An 18,106-nucleotide genomic window follows, 5' to 3' on the forward strand; every position below is an offset into this window, starting at 1 on the left:
ATAAATGTTCAATCTCATTCCAAAAATGTCTTACAAAAATGTTTCAGTAAGTCCTTCCTAAAAACATTTAGTAGGTTTTAGGACCTGAAAAATAATTTGCAGTTGGAAAAACACTTTTTCTGAGGAGGAAGAAATGTTTTAGTTTTCAAGACAATTTATATAGTAACAGGGAAAGTCATTCAAAAAATTAAATTTGGGTTCAAGAGAAGTTTTAGAAACAGAGCATTTCATTTAATCCCTAGCAACAAGTCTGGTAATGATAAATGTATTCCTAACATGTAACCTACATGCAGACTATGGAACAGCTCTTCCAAGGCCAGAACAGAAGCTCCACTTAGGAGCTAGGATCACCACCACAAAATATTACCTCGTGGGGCTCCCCGTGGTCCACTCTGCCCAGAGCCTCGCTTGAAATTCTGCTGATATCCATCCTAAAAGACAAGCTAGTTAGTACTGAAGGAAATGTCATTTTTTAATGCTTACTCATCATCTATCCTTATGGACACAGAACACAAAATTCTTCCTTTTTTTTTTTTGCACATTTCAATATAGCTAGAGAAGTTACTCTGTAATTGTACGTGTTATTCTCAACATTCAATGAGATGTCTCTGCTCTTAAAAATCATTTTTTTCGGGGCGCCTGGGTGGCTCAGTGGGTTAAGCCGCTGCCTTCGGCTCAGGTCATGATCTCAGGGTCCTGGGATCAAGTCCCGCATCGGGCTCTCTGCTCGGCAGGGAGCCTGCTTCCCTCTCTCTCTCTCTGCCTGCCTCTCTGTCTCCTTGTGATCTCTCTCTGTCAAATAAATAAATAAAATCTTTTAAAAAAAAATCATTTTTTTCTCCTACACAAACTTATTTTTATTCATATATAATTAACATATAGTATTATATTAGTTTCAGGTGTACAAAAGAGTAATTTAAAAATTCTATACATTTCTTAGTGCTCAATCAAGTAAGTCTGCTCTTAATCTCCTTTACCCATTTCACCCATCCCCCACCCACCCCCACCCCTCTGGCAACTACCAAGTTTATTCTCCATTTAAAAGTGTTTTTTTAAAAAAAAAAAAAAAAAAAAGTGGTTTTTTTGTCCACCTGTTTAGTTTCTTAATTTCCAAATACGAGTGAGATCGTGTGGTTTATTTCTTTCTCTGACTTATTTCTGTTTGCATCACACTCTCTAGGTCCATCCACTTCCTGCAAATGGCAGTATTTCCTTTTCTTTCTTTTTTTTCTGTGGCTGGTAATATTTAATTGTACACATCTTCTTTATCCATTCATCTAGTGATGGATACTTGGGGTTGCCTCCACCCATACCTTGGCTATTATAAATAATGCTGCAATAAACACAGGAGTGCATGTATCTTTTTGAATTAGTGTTTTCATTTTCTTTGGGTAGATACCCAGTAGTGGAATTACTGGGTCACATGGTAATTCTATTTTTAATTTTTTGAGGAAACTCCACACTGTTTTTCACAGTAGCTGCACTAATTTGCAATCCCACAGTGAACGAAAATCATTCTGTTTTCAAGACTCTATTAAATGAGCACCTACGCTGAGTGCTTAAGAAAAAGTTATCATTTTCCATAATGAAGTATCTTGTACAAAGGTACAAAATTAGCCCCAAATTAATTATTAAAGTACAAACAGCTGCATCAGTCCATTTCACTGGTGTATTTTGGTCAGGTTTGTATTTTAAAGCAACTTCTACCTACCCGCTGATAGCCAGAGTAGTCCCGGGGAGCACTGAACTGAGATTGTGTGTAACCACTGTTTGGAGTGTTAGAGAATGAAGGGCGGTAACCATCATATCCTCCTAAAATTTAGGACAAGAAAATAATTTTCTTATCTACACAAGGAATTTTTATTTCCTACTACTGACCAAAAAAAAGAACTGAAAAATTATAAACCATGCTAATTATTTAAACTAATTTCTAGTTTCCTATCCTGATCCCATCTGTTCCTGAATTTCTGAGTATTAACTTACTTGGAAGAGGACATTTTTACCCATTCATGCACACACACCCCCACACAAAAAAAAATCCCCATAAAGTCTGATAATTAATGGAAACAAGTATTACCTAGAGGATACAGAAGTCAGGGATTTGACACCTAAAAAATTTCATTCCTAATTTTGTCAGTTTAAATGCCTACAACAAGACGGCCTGAGCAGGCTCAGTTGGTTAAGCACCTGCCTTTGGCTGAGATCATGATTTGGGGTCCTGGAATGGAGCCCCACATCAAGCTCGTGCTCAGCAGGGAATCTGTTTTCCCTCACCTGCTGCCCCTCCCCTGGCTTGTGCTCTCTCTCGCTCTCTCAAATAAAATCTTTTATAAAAAATAAAAAATTGCTGGGCGCCTGGGTAGCTCAGTCATTAAGCGTCTGCCTTTAGCTCCAGTCATGATCCCAGGGTCCTGGGACTGAGCCCCACCTCGGGCTCCCCACTGAGCGGGAAGCCTGCTTCTCCCTCTCCTGCTCCCCCTGCTTGTGTTCCCTCTCACTGTGTCTCTGTCAAATAAACAAAATCTTTAATAAGTAAATTAATTAAATAATTGCCTGTAACATACTAAAAACGTTTAAGTTGTACATAAGAGTCAAACACAGATACATATCTTTCCCCAAAACCATAAAGCATATTTCTATGTATTTTATAAATAAAAAAAGAACATAAATTTGCTGCTGCTTTTTTTTGTACCTCTGAATCCATTGGCAGGGCCTCTATATCCATTCATCAAGCCTCTAGCACCACGGGAACCACCACGAGACACACCACGACTGTTGTAATACGGCTGACTGCTACGTGGAAATCCAGTGTTCTGCTGGGGAGGCTGCTGGTGGTTACCAGTCACCTGATGAGGCTGGTCCTGGGAACCATGGTAGGTGCCAACCACTGTAATAACAAGAAAAAATTTATACACACACACACCCTGCATACACATAGCTCATTACAACCTGTTCTCTCAGTTTCTGGTTTAAGAGGTGCCTTGTACTTCCTCTTCAAATTGTCTTTAAGTTTTCATATTAACAATAGTGATCACTATACATTAGTTAAGTCATTAAATCCCTATTTTCCTCCTACCCATATATTAATTAGCTAAAGAGACTATAATTCTCCAACAATAATTCCAAACCTTTAGAAGCACACAAATGTGTAAGAGCACAAAATTCTATCCTTCCAAATGAAACAAAACCTGTATTATTAAATACCTTCTAAGAGGCATCTATTAGCACAAGAGACCCACAATAACTCAAAAGATCTTACATACTGTTCCAGTACAATTACCATTTTCTATCATTTAATTATTTTTCACTAAAAAGCTCCTTTGTGGTAAAAGCTTTCATATCCTTTTAAACTGCCCTTGCTACTTAGTGAAACATACAAAACCATGCTCTCCCACACCTAGACAACCATATGGTGGAATATCCAGTCAATTATAAAGATAAATCAGCAGAGGCCTTCAGCTTATACCCCCCTTAATGCCTGATTCCATTTCAAGTACTTTTAAGTACAACCAATTTAGAAGACAGTTAAATACTACTCACACTGGCACTCAACCTGATGAGGTGAAGAGAAGATTCTAAAAGGTTTATGTTAACCTTGCACACCCCTTCCTCCTTCCACAATGGGGAGAAGTCTAGAATCTAGAAATCTTCAAAAATTAAATCCTGAGGTACCTTTCTGATCCTACCCCAATGTTTGTAATTCACATAGGAGACAAAACAGGATGCAAACACTGCCTTTGGAAGGTGAGGAAGGTAGAGACTAAAGGAAGGCCTACACCCCAGGAACAAAAACAATCAGCAGCCTCTTGCAAGCCCAAATCTCCCATGTTTAGGCAGAGAGAAAAGGTGGTGTGATTCTTGAAAAACTTCACCTGATATATTTTATATCCTGAAGAAACCCCAAACACATTTATCAGTTCTCAGAATGATATCTGGAGTGAGTAGCCCAAGTATGCCTAGGAGGAGGAGTGATGGCTCCTTTTTGAACTATGTAATTAATGGAACAATTATACTATTCACAGTGTGATCTTTCTATAGACTGCCTTTCACTACATTCCCCAAATTTAAAATTCCAGGCAACTATTATGATTACAGGTAACATTTTCTATCTGAAGAGATTCATTCACATGCATGTAGAGAGTGGTCAAACGTGAATTTTCAACTCAACTTTTTATCAGTAAGAATTTTATTAGTCTTGGTCAAATCTCACTGCAAAAAAACTCTTAGTGGTACAATTAAAGTGTAATCTTTATTTAAAAATACCAGAAATCAGGGCGCCTGGGTGGCTCAGTTGGTTAAGCATCTGTGCCTTTGGCTCAGGTCATGATCCCAGGGTTCTGGGATCAAGACCTGCATCAGGCGCCTGCTCAGTCGGGAGTCTGCTTCTCCCTTTGCGCCTTCCCCCAGGCTCATCTCTTCGTTTTCTCTCTCGTGCGCAAAAATAAATAAAAATAAAATCTTAAAAAAAAAAATTAAAATACCAGAATTTTTTAAAAAACAGAGTTTCTATTAAAGTGTTTGTATACCATAAACTCTAAGTCCATAAATAATAGCCAGATTCTTGCCTTATCCCTTTTTTTCATGTTGTTCCTGACTAAACAGTACAATTTGCTGTGAAGCAGGTGTATTTGGGGCCTTGAAACATTGTGCTGACATGCTTGAGTACATGGCAATAATTAAAGGAGCATGAGGGCATGAAACCCAGTTTTATCCCTCAGCAACTGAACACAAATAGCGTAATGGATAAATACCAGATTATAGCTGATTCAAACTCCTTACTAATTACTGGTGCTTAACATTATAGGAAATATGTAAGAATTTAGTACTGAAAAATCCATAATGTTGATCGAGGTCTATCAAGAAATTGGGCAATTAAAATATCTCATAGTTATTTAAATCAGTCTGATAAAATTAAGCTATTAACTCCTATGATTTTAGAAAGGTCTGCTAGTTTCCTATGGGATTCCAATTAAACAACCTGGGATCTAAATAACCAAAGACCTAAAGCAGTTATTTCATGCCTTACAAAGTTAAGAAATCTACGCTATCTCTAGCTACATTACTATGATGGGTGTGGTAACCAGCCAACTTATGAATGACCTTACTTGCCAACAAAGACTTTGTTTCAACCTAGTCTACCAAAGACAGCTACCATGGGATTTTTGCTTGCAATAATTCTAACTAGCATACTGACAACCAAGTCAACCCTTTACTGTTTCTTAACTGTGTTAACTAACTGACTTACTACCTACCAGGTATCACGCTATTTTGGCTTCAATTAATTAGCAATCAAAGTTGATCATAATTTAAGTAACAAGTTTAATTCCACTAAAATCATAGTATGAAAAAGGGATATTATGAGCACTTACTGATCAAAAGAAAATTGGTATAAGGCCTCCAAAAAAGTGCAAGCACATACAATAAATATGGACTCAATTTAAATCAGGTTCTGTAATGAAAAATCCGTAGGGTCTACTACTAAAACAAAAACTCTTAGACCCTGACACTCTAAAAATCTATACCTTCCTACCACTGTCAGTAACTGTGTTGGAGGGCAAGAAGCCAAGGAAGTGACACTGGTTTTCCTACCTGTTTGAAGCTGTTCTTGCTGAAGGTCTGTTTGTTCTACTTGGTGAGGCTGACTAGAAAAGCTCTGGTTGTAACTGGGCTGGTACTGATTTTGCTGTTTCAAAGTTTCTGGTTCATTAACAGGAGGAACTGGGGCATTCATATTGAACACCTGTAAGTAAATAAAGCAAATGATTATGTCATCCCTTTACACTAGTAATTTCCCTATTTTTAATAAGGCAGACCTCAATGCTGGTTTTACCTCAACTGTAAATGCATTATAGTCTCACACACACACACACTCACTCTCTATATATACAGTATGTATTTATTTTTAATATACAGACATACACACCACATAGCACTTGAAGGAGAACATAAGAGGGGATCAAAATCTAAAAAGACACAAAAATTAGCAGCTTGGAAATGCAATTACAAATGAGAAAGGTTTTTAAAGATGCAAATTACTGATACAATGTCACTTACAGAAATTAATTCTATGAACTTTTGAGTTGAATAGTCATTTTTTATTTTTATTGACATTTCCATCAAGTTACTACTTTAATATTTAACTCTGACCTTTCCCATGAGCACCAATTTAGCTGCATCCCATTATGGTATTTTCATCATCATTTTCTAGAAATCCTGCAGTTTAGAGATGCTTACTGAAAAACCACAATGAACTATAATATGTGAAATTTACTATGAGAAATGTCCATAAAATAAAAGATTAAGCAAATATGGAAAAAAGTAGACAACTGTTAAATCTAGGTAATGATTTATATATAAACATCACAGTAGTCTACTTTTCTGCACATTTACTTTTATTAATCAAACCAAAAAGGATGAAACTATAAAAAACAAAGATGTGAGCACATAATTCCTAAGACTCAAATATTATCTCTGGGACCAGGAAAAAATTAGAGTTTATGTCCAATTAAATATACTCTACAGTGTGGATAGATGAAAACTCAAATACAAAGCTAAATGAAGACTTTTTTGTTGAGACTCTGGCACAATCATACTACACACTAGGCCTATTATATTAGTTCAATTAATTACTCACCGTTTGCATGGATTGGAATGGAGCTGCATTTACATTGATTCCACTGCTATGTAATGGTTTGCTTGTCCCAGCCTGGAACACCTGAGGCTGAGAAGCAGCCGGAAGGGAAGATGATGCTGTAGTCTGGTCTGTATTTAAGGAGATTGTTGCCTAAACACAAAATGAATAGATGCACTTTAGTGATAAACTAAATTTAGCCAAGTCTACTATCCAAGACTTAGTATGTTAAGAAATTTAACTATTTCATAAAAACAAAATACTGCATTGCATGCATTAAGTCCAAAAGGAGTAACAGTATTAACAGTAATTTACCTCTGCCCAGTTCATGAGTAAGTGCCTCATCAAGTTTATGTTACCTAGTAACAGAAACTTGCCTGAATCTGGTCAATTGGTTCCTTTTGTGGTCGCTGCTCTGTAGCGTGAGAAGGCTGGTACAAGGGTTGAGATGCTGTGTACCCTTCACTTGTGGATGAAACCAAAGGAACCTACACAAAAACAAAGCAATCAAAGCTGCTTTCTGTTATAAACTCTAACACAGACAGGGCTAAGAAACAGATATACCTGTTAAAAAGACTATAAAACTTAACAACTGCAAAAAATACTTCTAATATTAAAACTGAAAGTTAAATAAACCCAAGTCCAGTTATGAAGTCCCCAACAAATGCTTCTAAATGGCAATATCGACACTAAATTTTAGAATTATGACATTTAAATATGTCTTCTCAAATTCTACTCAGTTCAAAATAAAAAAATTATTATGAACATGAGACTTAACAAAAACAATGTTTTTTAAGTTATTAAAACAAAAGTAAATGTAACATGGAAATAAAGGCTGACAGCTACCCACACCAGACTTGGACAATGATAAAATTCATACCTCACTTTCATGAGCCATTAAAGAAAGAGACCCAAGAACTGATTAAAAACAAACCTACAGCAATATTTCTGTAACTCTTACCTGTGTAGCTTCTGGTTGTACCGGAACTTGATTAGGCTGAGCAAGTCTAGATTCAGAATGAACTGTAAAATTGACCCCAAAAAATCCACTGTTAATCCAAAAATCAAATTTCTTCAGAGAAAACTTGTATAGCCAAATCCTAAAAAAACTTTAGTGATCATGAAAATAAACTGGAAAAGTATAGTTAGGATTTTAGCTTTTAAGTGAGCATTTCTGGTTTCCTTCTAGTCATAATGCTTCCACAGGAAAAAATAAGAATACGCTTTAAAAAAAATCTATATTCAATTCAGTGTGCAAACTGTCAACTCCCACCAGTCTTCTACTCCCTTCCCCAACCATGGTTAAAGAATCAAAAATTTGGACCTGTGGTTAGTCATTTAGAAATCACCCATTTTGCTGAGAGAGGCTAATGAACTGAGCATTAACTGAGTATCTAAATGGCTTACAGGTTATATCAATGCTGTATATGTTGATTCTGGCACAACTTTTCAGCTATAAAAACTATGCGTTATCTTTCTCTGGTAGAACTTGGAAAACGAACACTAATAACTGATTCCTTTCCATAAGGCCTAACCATAATTTGTTTTCTAACTCTTGGTAGAAATATTAGATATGAACTTCCTTTACTTTGGAGAAATCGTAACAAACAAACTAACAGTGTCATTAAACATGCTTTCCTCAGCAATTCCTTTTATGATACTGAAGATTTACATGATATTACTTATGTTATTTAAGATTCTATCCATTTATTATTTGACAGAGATCACAAGCAGGCAGAGCAGCAGCAGAGGGAGAGGGAGAATGAGACTTGCCCCTTGAGCAAAGAGCCTAACACAGGGCTCGATCCCAGGACCCTAGGGATCATGACCTGAGCTGAAGGCAGACACTTAACCGACTGAGCCACCCAGGCGCCCCTAAGTATGTTATTTTATATAGTCCCACTTTTGTACCCTTAATAATGATATGTTTGGGGAAAAAAACCAAGACTCAAAATGACTAACAGTCTGGAGAAAAATGGACCACTTAACCAAGTACAAGATGCCAATCCTCTTTAGTGCTGTTTCTAATAATGGTGTAAGACTAGTAATAAGAGTTTGAAACTTCAACTTTTTTTTTTTTTTAAGATTTTTTTTTTTTTAATTTATTCACTTGAGAGAACGTGAGAGAGCATGAGAAGGGAGAGGGTCAGAGGGAGAAGCAGACTCCCTGCTGAGCAGAGATCCCGATGTGGGACTCAATCGTGGGACTCCAGGATCATGACCTGAGCCGAAGGCAGTCACTTAACCAACTGAGCCACCCAGGCGCCCAGAAACTTCAACTGTCTTTAGGCCAATTTTCCCCTTTCCTCTTAAGTATCCCCTTAACCACCTCACTGTTGCATCTCATTTCTATTTAGGTAATAAAATGTTCAGAAATTCTCCTAAAAAGCTGCAAACATCTTTCAGAGAAAGACACCTCTATTATTTTTATGCTTAATTTTGAAATTTAAAAAGCCAAGCAAAATTTAACTCATGTAAATTACAGTAATAAGCTAAACTGGTCTGTAATGTTACAAATCAGGAAATGTTTCCCACAGAGCCAAAAGAGAGGGTAAACTAGTGACTGAAAAGGGACACAAATAGGCTTCTGAGGTACAGGTAATGTCCCACTTCTGGGTGCTGGTATGTTCAGTCTGTGAAACTCATCAAACTACATTTGCACGTACTTAAGTTTATATATGACAATAAAAGGTTAAAAAAAAGCAATGTAACTACAGTTATTCATATTACAGGGAAAAACAGTATTTCTTACCAAATTAAAAGACCCAAGATCCAAAAGTTAAGCAAACATTAAAAGGAAATAATTAATTTTCACATACTTTACAAAACCTGAGAGCACTGGCCCTGTATTTCTCACGTAAGAATACACCATTACTAACCCGGAGGGCAAACCAGCTGGGGCATGTCCATGTTTTGTGTCGGATTCATAGGTTGTGCAGATACAATGGCAGGATCAAGTGTCTGGTTTTCAAAATCCAGCATTGAATCCTGCAAGTCAGGATATAATGGAATTAAGTTAAATAATGTAAACACTTAAACTTTCAGTTAGTGTTTGACTCAACTGCACCGACCTGTATGAAATTATAGGGCCCCTGCATTTGCGCCATAAGGTCTTGGACTCGCTGTCTTCTCACAACGGGATCTGCCTGAGCCACTGGAGTCAAAGAGTGGGGCTCTGGCACTGAAGGAGATGCAGCCTGAGGTTGCTGCTGGAGTGAATTTACCACCTAAAGGGGAAAATGAGGGGAGAGATGCAGACTGGGAGCATGCAAGAGCTCCATTCATTACCACCATGACAGGTCCCCAAACTCTATATGGCACTATACTATAAACAAAGTAGCAGGCTTTAATGTACTTTCTCAAACTGACCATAGTTATAAATTTAACATTGAGTGCTGTCACTTCTACGGTGTTCTCAATTCCACAGGACGACTGTAGCATTTCAGATTTACTTAATAACCTGCTTTCAAAGATTACCCGTGCTTGCTTCCTAAAAGAATTGACTGTGCTTAAAACTGCTATGCCTTCTATAGAAAGAAATTAAACCTGTATTTACCTCAATACTTGACTGAGTCAGCACTCAAGAAAAGTTAGTTGTTATCATCATCAAACTTTGAGTTCCTACCATTTCATTCTCTCTAGGATGAAGCCCTATCACCTTCTATAACTTGCTACAAAAGCCAAAATGACTATACCTACCTTTTACCTAGCTCTAATAATTTCTTCTGATTATTATTTAGTAATTCCCCACTCTTCTGGGAAATCTCACTAATTTTTATTATATTAAATTTATGTTCTGTCTGGCTTCTTATCCTGGACAAGTCATACCTGGTGAGCCTGGATAAATCATAAGCTTATTTCTCTTATAAGCAAGAGTGAGATAATCACTACCTAAACTGTTATGAACACCAACTGATGTGCCATCTACATTCACATCTGCAGCTCAAAAAATTCCTTAGAATTCCATCTGAATAGCCTTTGGAAAGGTCCTACCTACCAAGTACTTAAGAACAAACCATACTGGCACAGTACTAAGTAAGATAATATACTATTCTCTCCCAATAAAAAGCAAAAAGTTCTACTAAGCACTGTTACTTCCCAAATTTTTCTACTATACCAACACATACTTTTCATCCCTAACATTCAATTTAAAAAAATGCTAATAATTCATATTTCTACCCCTATATTCATTCTAATATATACCTATTACCTCACTCCCCTAAAAACATACACCAAATGTACTTAGTCAAGGCCCAGGAGGTTTGCATACCTCTTACATAAATCACCATTCTACAGAGAGATCTCTTAGATCTATTTTTCTTCTAACCCTCCTCTAATACTTCTGAGCGGCCTTGCATAATTCAGCAAATACACATACTGTCTTGCTAGGGCTTCGTGGGACACTATTTTCATCCAGAATAGGTAACTTTCTAGAGTACAGGGCAACTATACTCAATCTATCAACAGTGCATTTTGGCACATCTATAAAGAGCTAAAGGTACTAACACAATTACACCTTTGAAGAATGATCTTGATGGAATAATATTAAAGAGAAAATCATATTATTCACAGCTGAAAGCTATTTTTTCTGTACTTCAGATATATAAAAGAAGCAACCAAAAAGAGGAGGGAAAGGATGGCAAGGACCAACTTGGTAAGGAATTCTGATTTTATCTTATAGGTAACACAGCACTATCAAGAGTTTCAAGTAGAAGTAACTTAATTAAAACTTTTCTAATAATTGGCCTATAAAAATGAGTAAGATAGCCTGGAGCACTCAGGAAAGAGAAATATGAAAGGGACACCTGAACTAGACATGAGGACCTGAAGAAAGGTAATGTCAATTAAGGAAAAGAATTAAGAAACACCAGAGAAACCTAGAGCATTAGGGAGAAGGAGTCTAAGATGGCACTCCAACATATTCCCTTGGAAGGTGGGCCTTTTCCAAAGGCTATCCATGTGAGTGCCCAGATTTTTATAGAGAAACCTGGTATCAACAACATACAAATCATGTACTTTAATAACCCTAAGTTACACACATTTAACTTTATATATATGTTCTATAGCTGGATCAACTAGAGATTCTATTAAACATCCACAAGTATAAATAATCTTTTAAACATAATGATCTTTTAAGTTTATTAAGTTTGTTATGATAATAAATGTACTAAAAACATACAATTCTTAATTTGTTCTTAGGAGATAAAAATTACTAATAAAAAGACAACAACCTTGCACCCAAGAGAACTCTTACCTCAACTGTTTCGACTGTCCACTCATCTACCTGCTCCTTTTCACCACTGCTGAACTGTGTTTCTGCCATAAATTGTCTATTTACATACTGCAAAGCAAAGTAAATGTTTCAGAGTTCTGCTTGAAAAACAGAAAAAGAAAGCCAGCATTAAATAAAAATCATACCTCTGTTGATTCAACTTCACTTTGTTCAGTGTATTCTTCTGCTGGCTCAGGTTCTAAGACATTAAAAGATGGTATAAATGAAGAGTAAGAAAAAAATTTTTTATTTAAATATTTTATTTATTTATTTATTTGACAGACAGAGATCACAAGTAGGCAGAGAAGCAGGCAGAGAGAGAAGAGGAAGCAGGCTCCCTGCTGAGCAGAGCGCCAGATTCGGGGACTCAACCCGAGGACCGTGGGATCATGACCTGAGCTGAAGGCAGAGGCTTTAACCCAGTGAGCCACCCAGGCGCCCTAAGAAAATTTTTTTAAAAATTAACAATTCTTTTAAACTCCAAATAAGTTAGCACTTTACCATCAAAAACCAGAATTTATTAACAAAGTTATAGTTAGCAGTAATTTCTGTATTTTAATCATTCTTACAGTGATGTACTTAGAAAGAGTTTTCTTTACATTTACTCCAGAATGAATCAGGCTCAAGAGTAGTTATCCTGGATTAGGTATAATGCCAATAAAGAGCTAAGTTAAAACTTTTCTCTCTAGCCTAAGAAGTAATATTATAAAGCAGCATACAGATTGAAATCTTCCTATTTTAATCACTTGGTGAAAGCAGTTAAAGGTGGAGAAAAGACTTCCCTATGTTGATTCCACCAACGTGCAATCTTCCTTTGTAGCTTCAACCTAACAGCTAACACTGTATGAAGCGCTTACTATGTGCCAGATATCTGATACATGCTTCTCTCTAAACAGAGAACCTAAAGTACAGAGAAATTTAGTCACTTCCCAAAGTTACATAGCTAATAAGTGTCAAAGCCAAGATTTCAATCCAGGCAATCTGATTCAAGAATCCATGCTTTTTAACCACTACAAAATTTATGCTCTGACAATGTTTCCAATGATACTCAGACTTAAGTTATTGTAAAAGGACTCCTAATGAGTGCTTACCTACTTATTAGTTTATGCCAAGTATTAAAGTTAACTGGAAAAAAATCCCTTTCCATTGAGATATTTACACTTAAAGATTACAGAGTTATAATCACCCCAACATTTAAAACATACACATGCACGCATGTGCCCTCATACTACTCACTTCATATACTAGCATGGTAAATGATGATAAATCTGGGCATGTCAGCCAAAATGTACTTAAAAAAGCCCTACAACATTTCTCCTCATCTATTTTACAAGAGCCCAGCAATACTGCAACAAAAAAATACCAGTTTGTAACAGTGATCCAACTGAACACTTGAACCAGTAAGTAAATGACTGGTATTTGGGCAGAGGGAGAGGGAGACAATCTTAAACAGATTCCCGATCCAACATGGAGCCAGACGCAGGTTCTATCTCACTACCCTAAGCTGCAGTCAAGAGTGGGACACTCAATGGCCTGAGCCACCCAGGTGCCCCTAAATGACTGATACTTAATACCTCTGGAATAACTCTTAATACACATTTAATATTTTATCATGCTTAAAGTTTCATTAAAAACCTCAATGTGCTTATGTAACTAAGTAAATGTATGGCTTGAACTTGTGGCAAAAGAAGTAAAACTGGGACTATAAACTAAAGCTCATATCCACCCAAGTACTTACCAGCTTCAGCTACCTGGTCTTCAGCTGTAGGTGCTGAAGCTGCCTCTTCTTCCTCACACAGCCCATTCTGGTGGTTGTGGGTGCTGTCAAAGTAGTTTGACTGGAAAACACGCTCAACAATTTCCTTTAGAGCTTTATCTAAAAATTGAATATGAATTATAATGTTAGACCATCTCAGAATGCCTGACTTGAATAAAATTCAACACGCTACAAAATACTGCTCCAAGAAAAAAACTTGTCAACCCTTACTGAAACATACATATAAAAAACATTAAAATCCACCAAAAACAGAAATGATGGAATGATAGAGAACAAAAAGAACCTATTAGTATTAAACTTTACACACTTAAAGGAAGTTAATTCAAAACAAAAAGCTGACAGTTATTATTATTCATTTAGTATATATTTAACGCCTACCTATATGTTGGGCAATGCGGTAGGCAATGGGACTACAACAAGATTTGTAAAAGATACAATATCTGTCCTAAGTTTATAGTCCAACAGAGAAGAATTATCAGATACAAAAACAGTAAAATCACATCTGTGAAAAGTACTACACAAAGGTACAATGGATTGGACCTAGGCAGGAAGAAACTTCAGAGGCTTTCCTCGTAAGTGCTTCAAGAGCACAGATCTGGAAGATGAATAGTAGAAAGAAGAGAAGTGCTTCAAGGCAGGGACAAAAGCATTTACAAAGCCCTGTATGAAGAGAAAGGGTGCCAAATACAAGAAAATGAAAGCATGTGCTGTGGCTTGAGCCAAAGGGAGCAAGAAAAAACATAAAGAAAAGACAAGTCTGGTAAAGGCCAGAACATGCAAGGTCTTTAAGTTAAAAACAACTGTATGTAAAATATAATATAAGAAAGCCACTAAAAGAATTGAAAGAAGGATGGGGAGGGCGGATTTAGTTAAGAGATTGCAATAGACAAGAGACAGGAAGAAAAGTGGAAGAGAAAAAGTAGATAGATTCAAAACATATTTAAAAGGGAAAGCTTGTCAATTTGGTACACCTGACTATAAGGGGGCAGGGCAGCAGGTGAAGGTATGTGTCAAGAATTAATCTCCAGGTGCCTGCCTGGCTCAGTGGGTTATAAAGCCTCTGCCTTCAGCTCAGGTTTGGCTCTCTGCTCAGCAGGGAGCCTGCTTCCTCCTCTCTCTGCCTGCTTCTCTGCCTACTTGTGATCTCTGTCTGTCAAATAAACAAATAATATCTTTGAAAAACAAAAAAAAAGAATTAATCTCAACTTCCTGGCCTTACATAGTACATGTAGAACGTACCTAAGTATGTAGAATGTATCTATTCCCTAATAGGTCACTTTACAGATAAATAAAACTTCAAAGACATTATCACAATATAGTTAATCCCGTTAATAAAACTAACAAGTTTTTGAATGAACATTTCACACCTCCCTTCCTCTGCATCAGAGCCTCGTAACTAAGAATTACTTGTTTTAAAAAACTGGGGAGGGCGCCCGGGTGGTTCAGTGGGTTAAGCCCCTGCCTTTGGCTCAGGTCATGATCTCAGGGACCTGGGATCGAGTCCCGATCAGACTCTCTGCTCAGCAGGGAGCCTGCTTCCCCCTCCTCTCTGCCTACTTGTGATCTCTCTCTGTCAAAAAAAATAAATAAAATCTTAAAAAAAAAAAAACTTGTGAAAACTAAATGCACATAAAAACACGAATTTGACTTCATTGGTAACTTTTCATTAGCAATAAAGATGTTACATTATTAAGATGAACAAGACTAGGTAGAAAATAACACCAAAGTAAGCTATAAGCTTAGACATTTAACCCTCGTTACTCCTCAGTAAGGTTCATGAAAATTTGATCAGGCTTGACCTAAAACTACTTTTTAAGCTAACAAGTTTATACACACATGTAGATTTCTTTCTATTCGAACTTCAAATGATAAGTTCAGTACATATTTGATGCAGATCTAAAATTAAGAAGCAAATATGATTTTTTTTACGAAGAAATACAGTAAATAATGCAAGTTTACAAACCAAGAAAATTATTTCTTACATGAAAAGATACAAAAAGGTTGGTTCCCATATTTGATTTACCTATTTCCTTAAAGCAAATACACTCCAAATTACATCAGTTTTGCCAATTAAAGCTTTTTATCCAATTTTCCACCAAACAGCTAAAAATAAACACAGATACACTGATCTTAGTATGTTCAAAATCTACTTCCCTAAATCAACTTAATAAATAGCAAAGATAACCTATTCCCTTATTTACTAAGGAAATAAACCTAAAATCCCTAATTTACTGAGGTAGTGAAACTTTTTTTTTTCCTAAAGATTTTACTTATTTATTTGACAGAGATCACAAGTAGGCAGAGAGGCAGGCTGTGGGGGACGGAGGGAAGCAGGCTCCCTGCTAAGCAGAGATGTGGGGCTCGATCCCAGGACCCTGAGATCATGACCTGAGCCAAAGGCAGAGGCTTAACCCACTGAGCCACCCAGGCACCCCGGTAGTAAACTTAAATGTCCCTTTATTTTCTTTAAAATGAATATGCACCGTTCATTTGAGAGTAAGCTTTAAAAAAAAATACAAAAAAAATTAACATACTCAAATAACTAAGCAAAAACAAAAGCAAGGATCATGAGTAAAATGTATGAGGTATAGTAAGTATTCTTCATAAAATTTCACCAATAAGGAAAAAAACCAATCCCTATCTAATACTAACAACTCTGAAAAGTTTATCTGGTGTTAATCTGTCCAATTTCAAGCAGAGTAAGTTATACACAAAACCATGGTAAGTTAAGATTCCTTCCCATCTCTACCGATTTATGATTGGTGTTTGTGACTTACACACACACACACACACACACACACACAGCAAAAAGGAAAAAAAAAAAAGGAAACCAATAAACCAAAAGTAAACAGTAGATGAATGTTATTTATACAGCTCTGAAATTTCTTCAATTAACATTACTTTTAAACAGAAAACTAATTTTTAAAGATTCTTAGTTACAAAATAAAAAATTATGATAATACTCACAGGTTGTTCCACATACAGATTTTTCCTTTCCTTCCAGCAAGTCCCATAGGTGAATGGAAGCATGTTCATACTGCTCATTCAACCTTATAATAATAATAGTAATTTAAAAATTAATTACATCTTAGTTGTCAAGTCAACATTTAGAAGTTTCTACTATCAAATAACTATACCTTAAGCTCATGTCCCGTTCAGGGTCTGCTAATTTGTAGAATTCATCCAACAATGACAATTCCTCTTCAGACAATATTGGCACTCCATTCAAACCTTGCTTCAGGTCAGTTCTCACCTCATCATCTCCCAATTTGTCCAAAACATACTGGAGCTCAAGTACAGTTTTTAAACGTTTTTGTTCGGCTTCTTCTCTCATAAGCTGCTCCCGACGCGCTGTCTTCTTTATTGTTTTCTGAATCTGCATTAAAAGTGTAAGCATAAGATGCGAAATTAATTACACAAAATTCCTAATACAGTTCAACCAATTCAGGTCCAATAAAAATAAGACCTACTCATTGAGTATGGGATCCTGACATACAAAATGATGATTCCCAAATTACAAGTAAGAATATTTAATACATCATCTGTTTTGAACAGTTTTAGAAATTTAGAACACATCCTCCCCTCCCTATAAAGTATTATAATACTGAAATGTTACCAGTAAAGGATGTATTGGGGATTTGCTTCAAAATAACCTAGCTGATCGCGAACAAGGGAATAGTTGTGGGTATGTATGAAACAGGACAGCCCATGAGATGAAAACCACAGAAGCTGAGTGTGGATATAGGGGTGTTCATTATATCCCTTTCTGTAGTTTTGCCATTTTTCATAATAAAAAGCATAAAAACTAAAATTTCTAATTAAGGCCTGAGTCAATTAAAAAAGAAACCCAAACACAGCAACAATAAAAAATCTTACCTATATCCATCTCTTCTATGGAAAAAATGGTCCAAATTTTTTCATTTTAAATATCTACTATCAACTCACAGGGATGAATGGGTTATGGGATGCCACAACCCACCATTGCCTTCCTCATCCCCAACTATCCACATTAGTACTGTATTATCCCAACATATTGAAAATAGTGACTATGGGGCGCCTGGGTGGCTCAGTGGGTTAAGCCTTTGCCTTCGGCTCAGGTCATAATTCTCAGGGTCCTGGGATCAAGCCCCGCATCAGGGTCTCTGCTTAGCAGGGAGCCTGCTTCCCTCTCCCTCTCTGCCTACTTGTGATCTCTCTCTGTCAAATAAATAAATAAAATCTTAAAAAAATAAAATAAAATAAATAAAAATATTAAAAAAAAGTAGTGACTATGGAGTACCTGGCCAGTTCAGTCAGTAAAGCATGCAACTCTTGATCTCCAGCGTTATGAGTTCAAGCCCCATGTTGGATGTGGAACTTATTTAAAAACAATAATAAATTAACAAAAGAAAAACTTGTTTTTATGAATAAGGGTATGCTGGTAGAC

General features: G+C 36.4%; 1 protein-coding gene across 1 annotated transcript in view; it reads right to left on the reverse strand.

Annotated features, from left to right (window-relative positions):
• Positions 1-18,106, reverse strand: part of CAPRIN1 (cell cycle associated protein 1) — a 39,105-nt gene that overhangs the window by 3,476 nt on the left and 17,523 nt on the right. The window contains exons 5-18 of the mRNA XM_046014850.1: positions 16,818-17,056; positions 16,648-16,730; positions 13,642-13,779; positions 12,050-12,102; positions 11,886-11,972; positions 9,703-9,858; positions 9,511-9,619; positions 7,593-7,654; positions 7,009-7,119; positions 6,635-6,784; positions 5,590-5,740; positions 2,693-2,887; positions 1,712-1,812; positions 368-431 (exon numbers count right to left, since the gene is read on the reverse strand). Coding sequence (XP_045870806.1) covers positions 368-431; positions 1,712-1,812; positions 2,693-2,887; positions 5,590-5,740; positions 6,635-6,784; positions 7,009-7,119; positions 7,593-7,654; positions 9,511-9,619; positions 9,703-9,858; positions 11,886-11,972; positions 12,050-12,102; positions 13,642-13,779; positions 16,648-16,730; positions 16,818-17,056 — 1,699 coding nt within the window. The remainder of the gene's footprint in view (positions 1-367; positions 432-1,711; positions 1,813-2,692; positions 2,888-5,589; positions 5,741-6,634; positions 6,785-7,008; positions 7,120-7,592; positions 7,655-9,510; positions 9,620-9,702; positions 9,859-11,885; positions 11,973-12,049; positions 12,103-13,641; positions 13,780-16,647; positions 16,731-16,817; positions 17,057-18,106) is intronic.

The sequence above is a fragment of the Meles meles genome, chromosome 8 (assembly GCF_922984935.1).
Source record: "Meles meles chromosome 8, mMelMel3.1 paternal haplotype, whole genome shotgun sequence".
NCBI lineage: Eukaryota > Metazoa > Chordata > Mammalia > Carnivora > Mustelidae > Meles > Meles meles.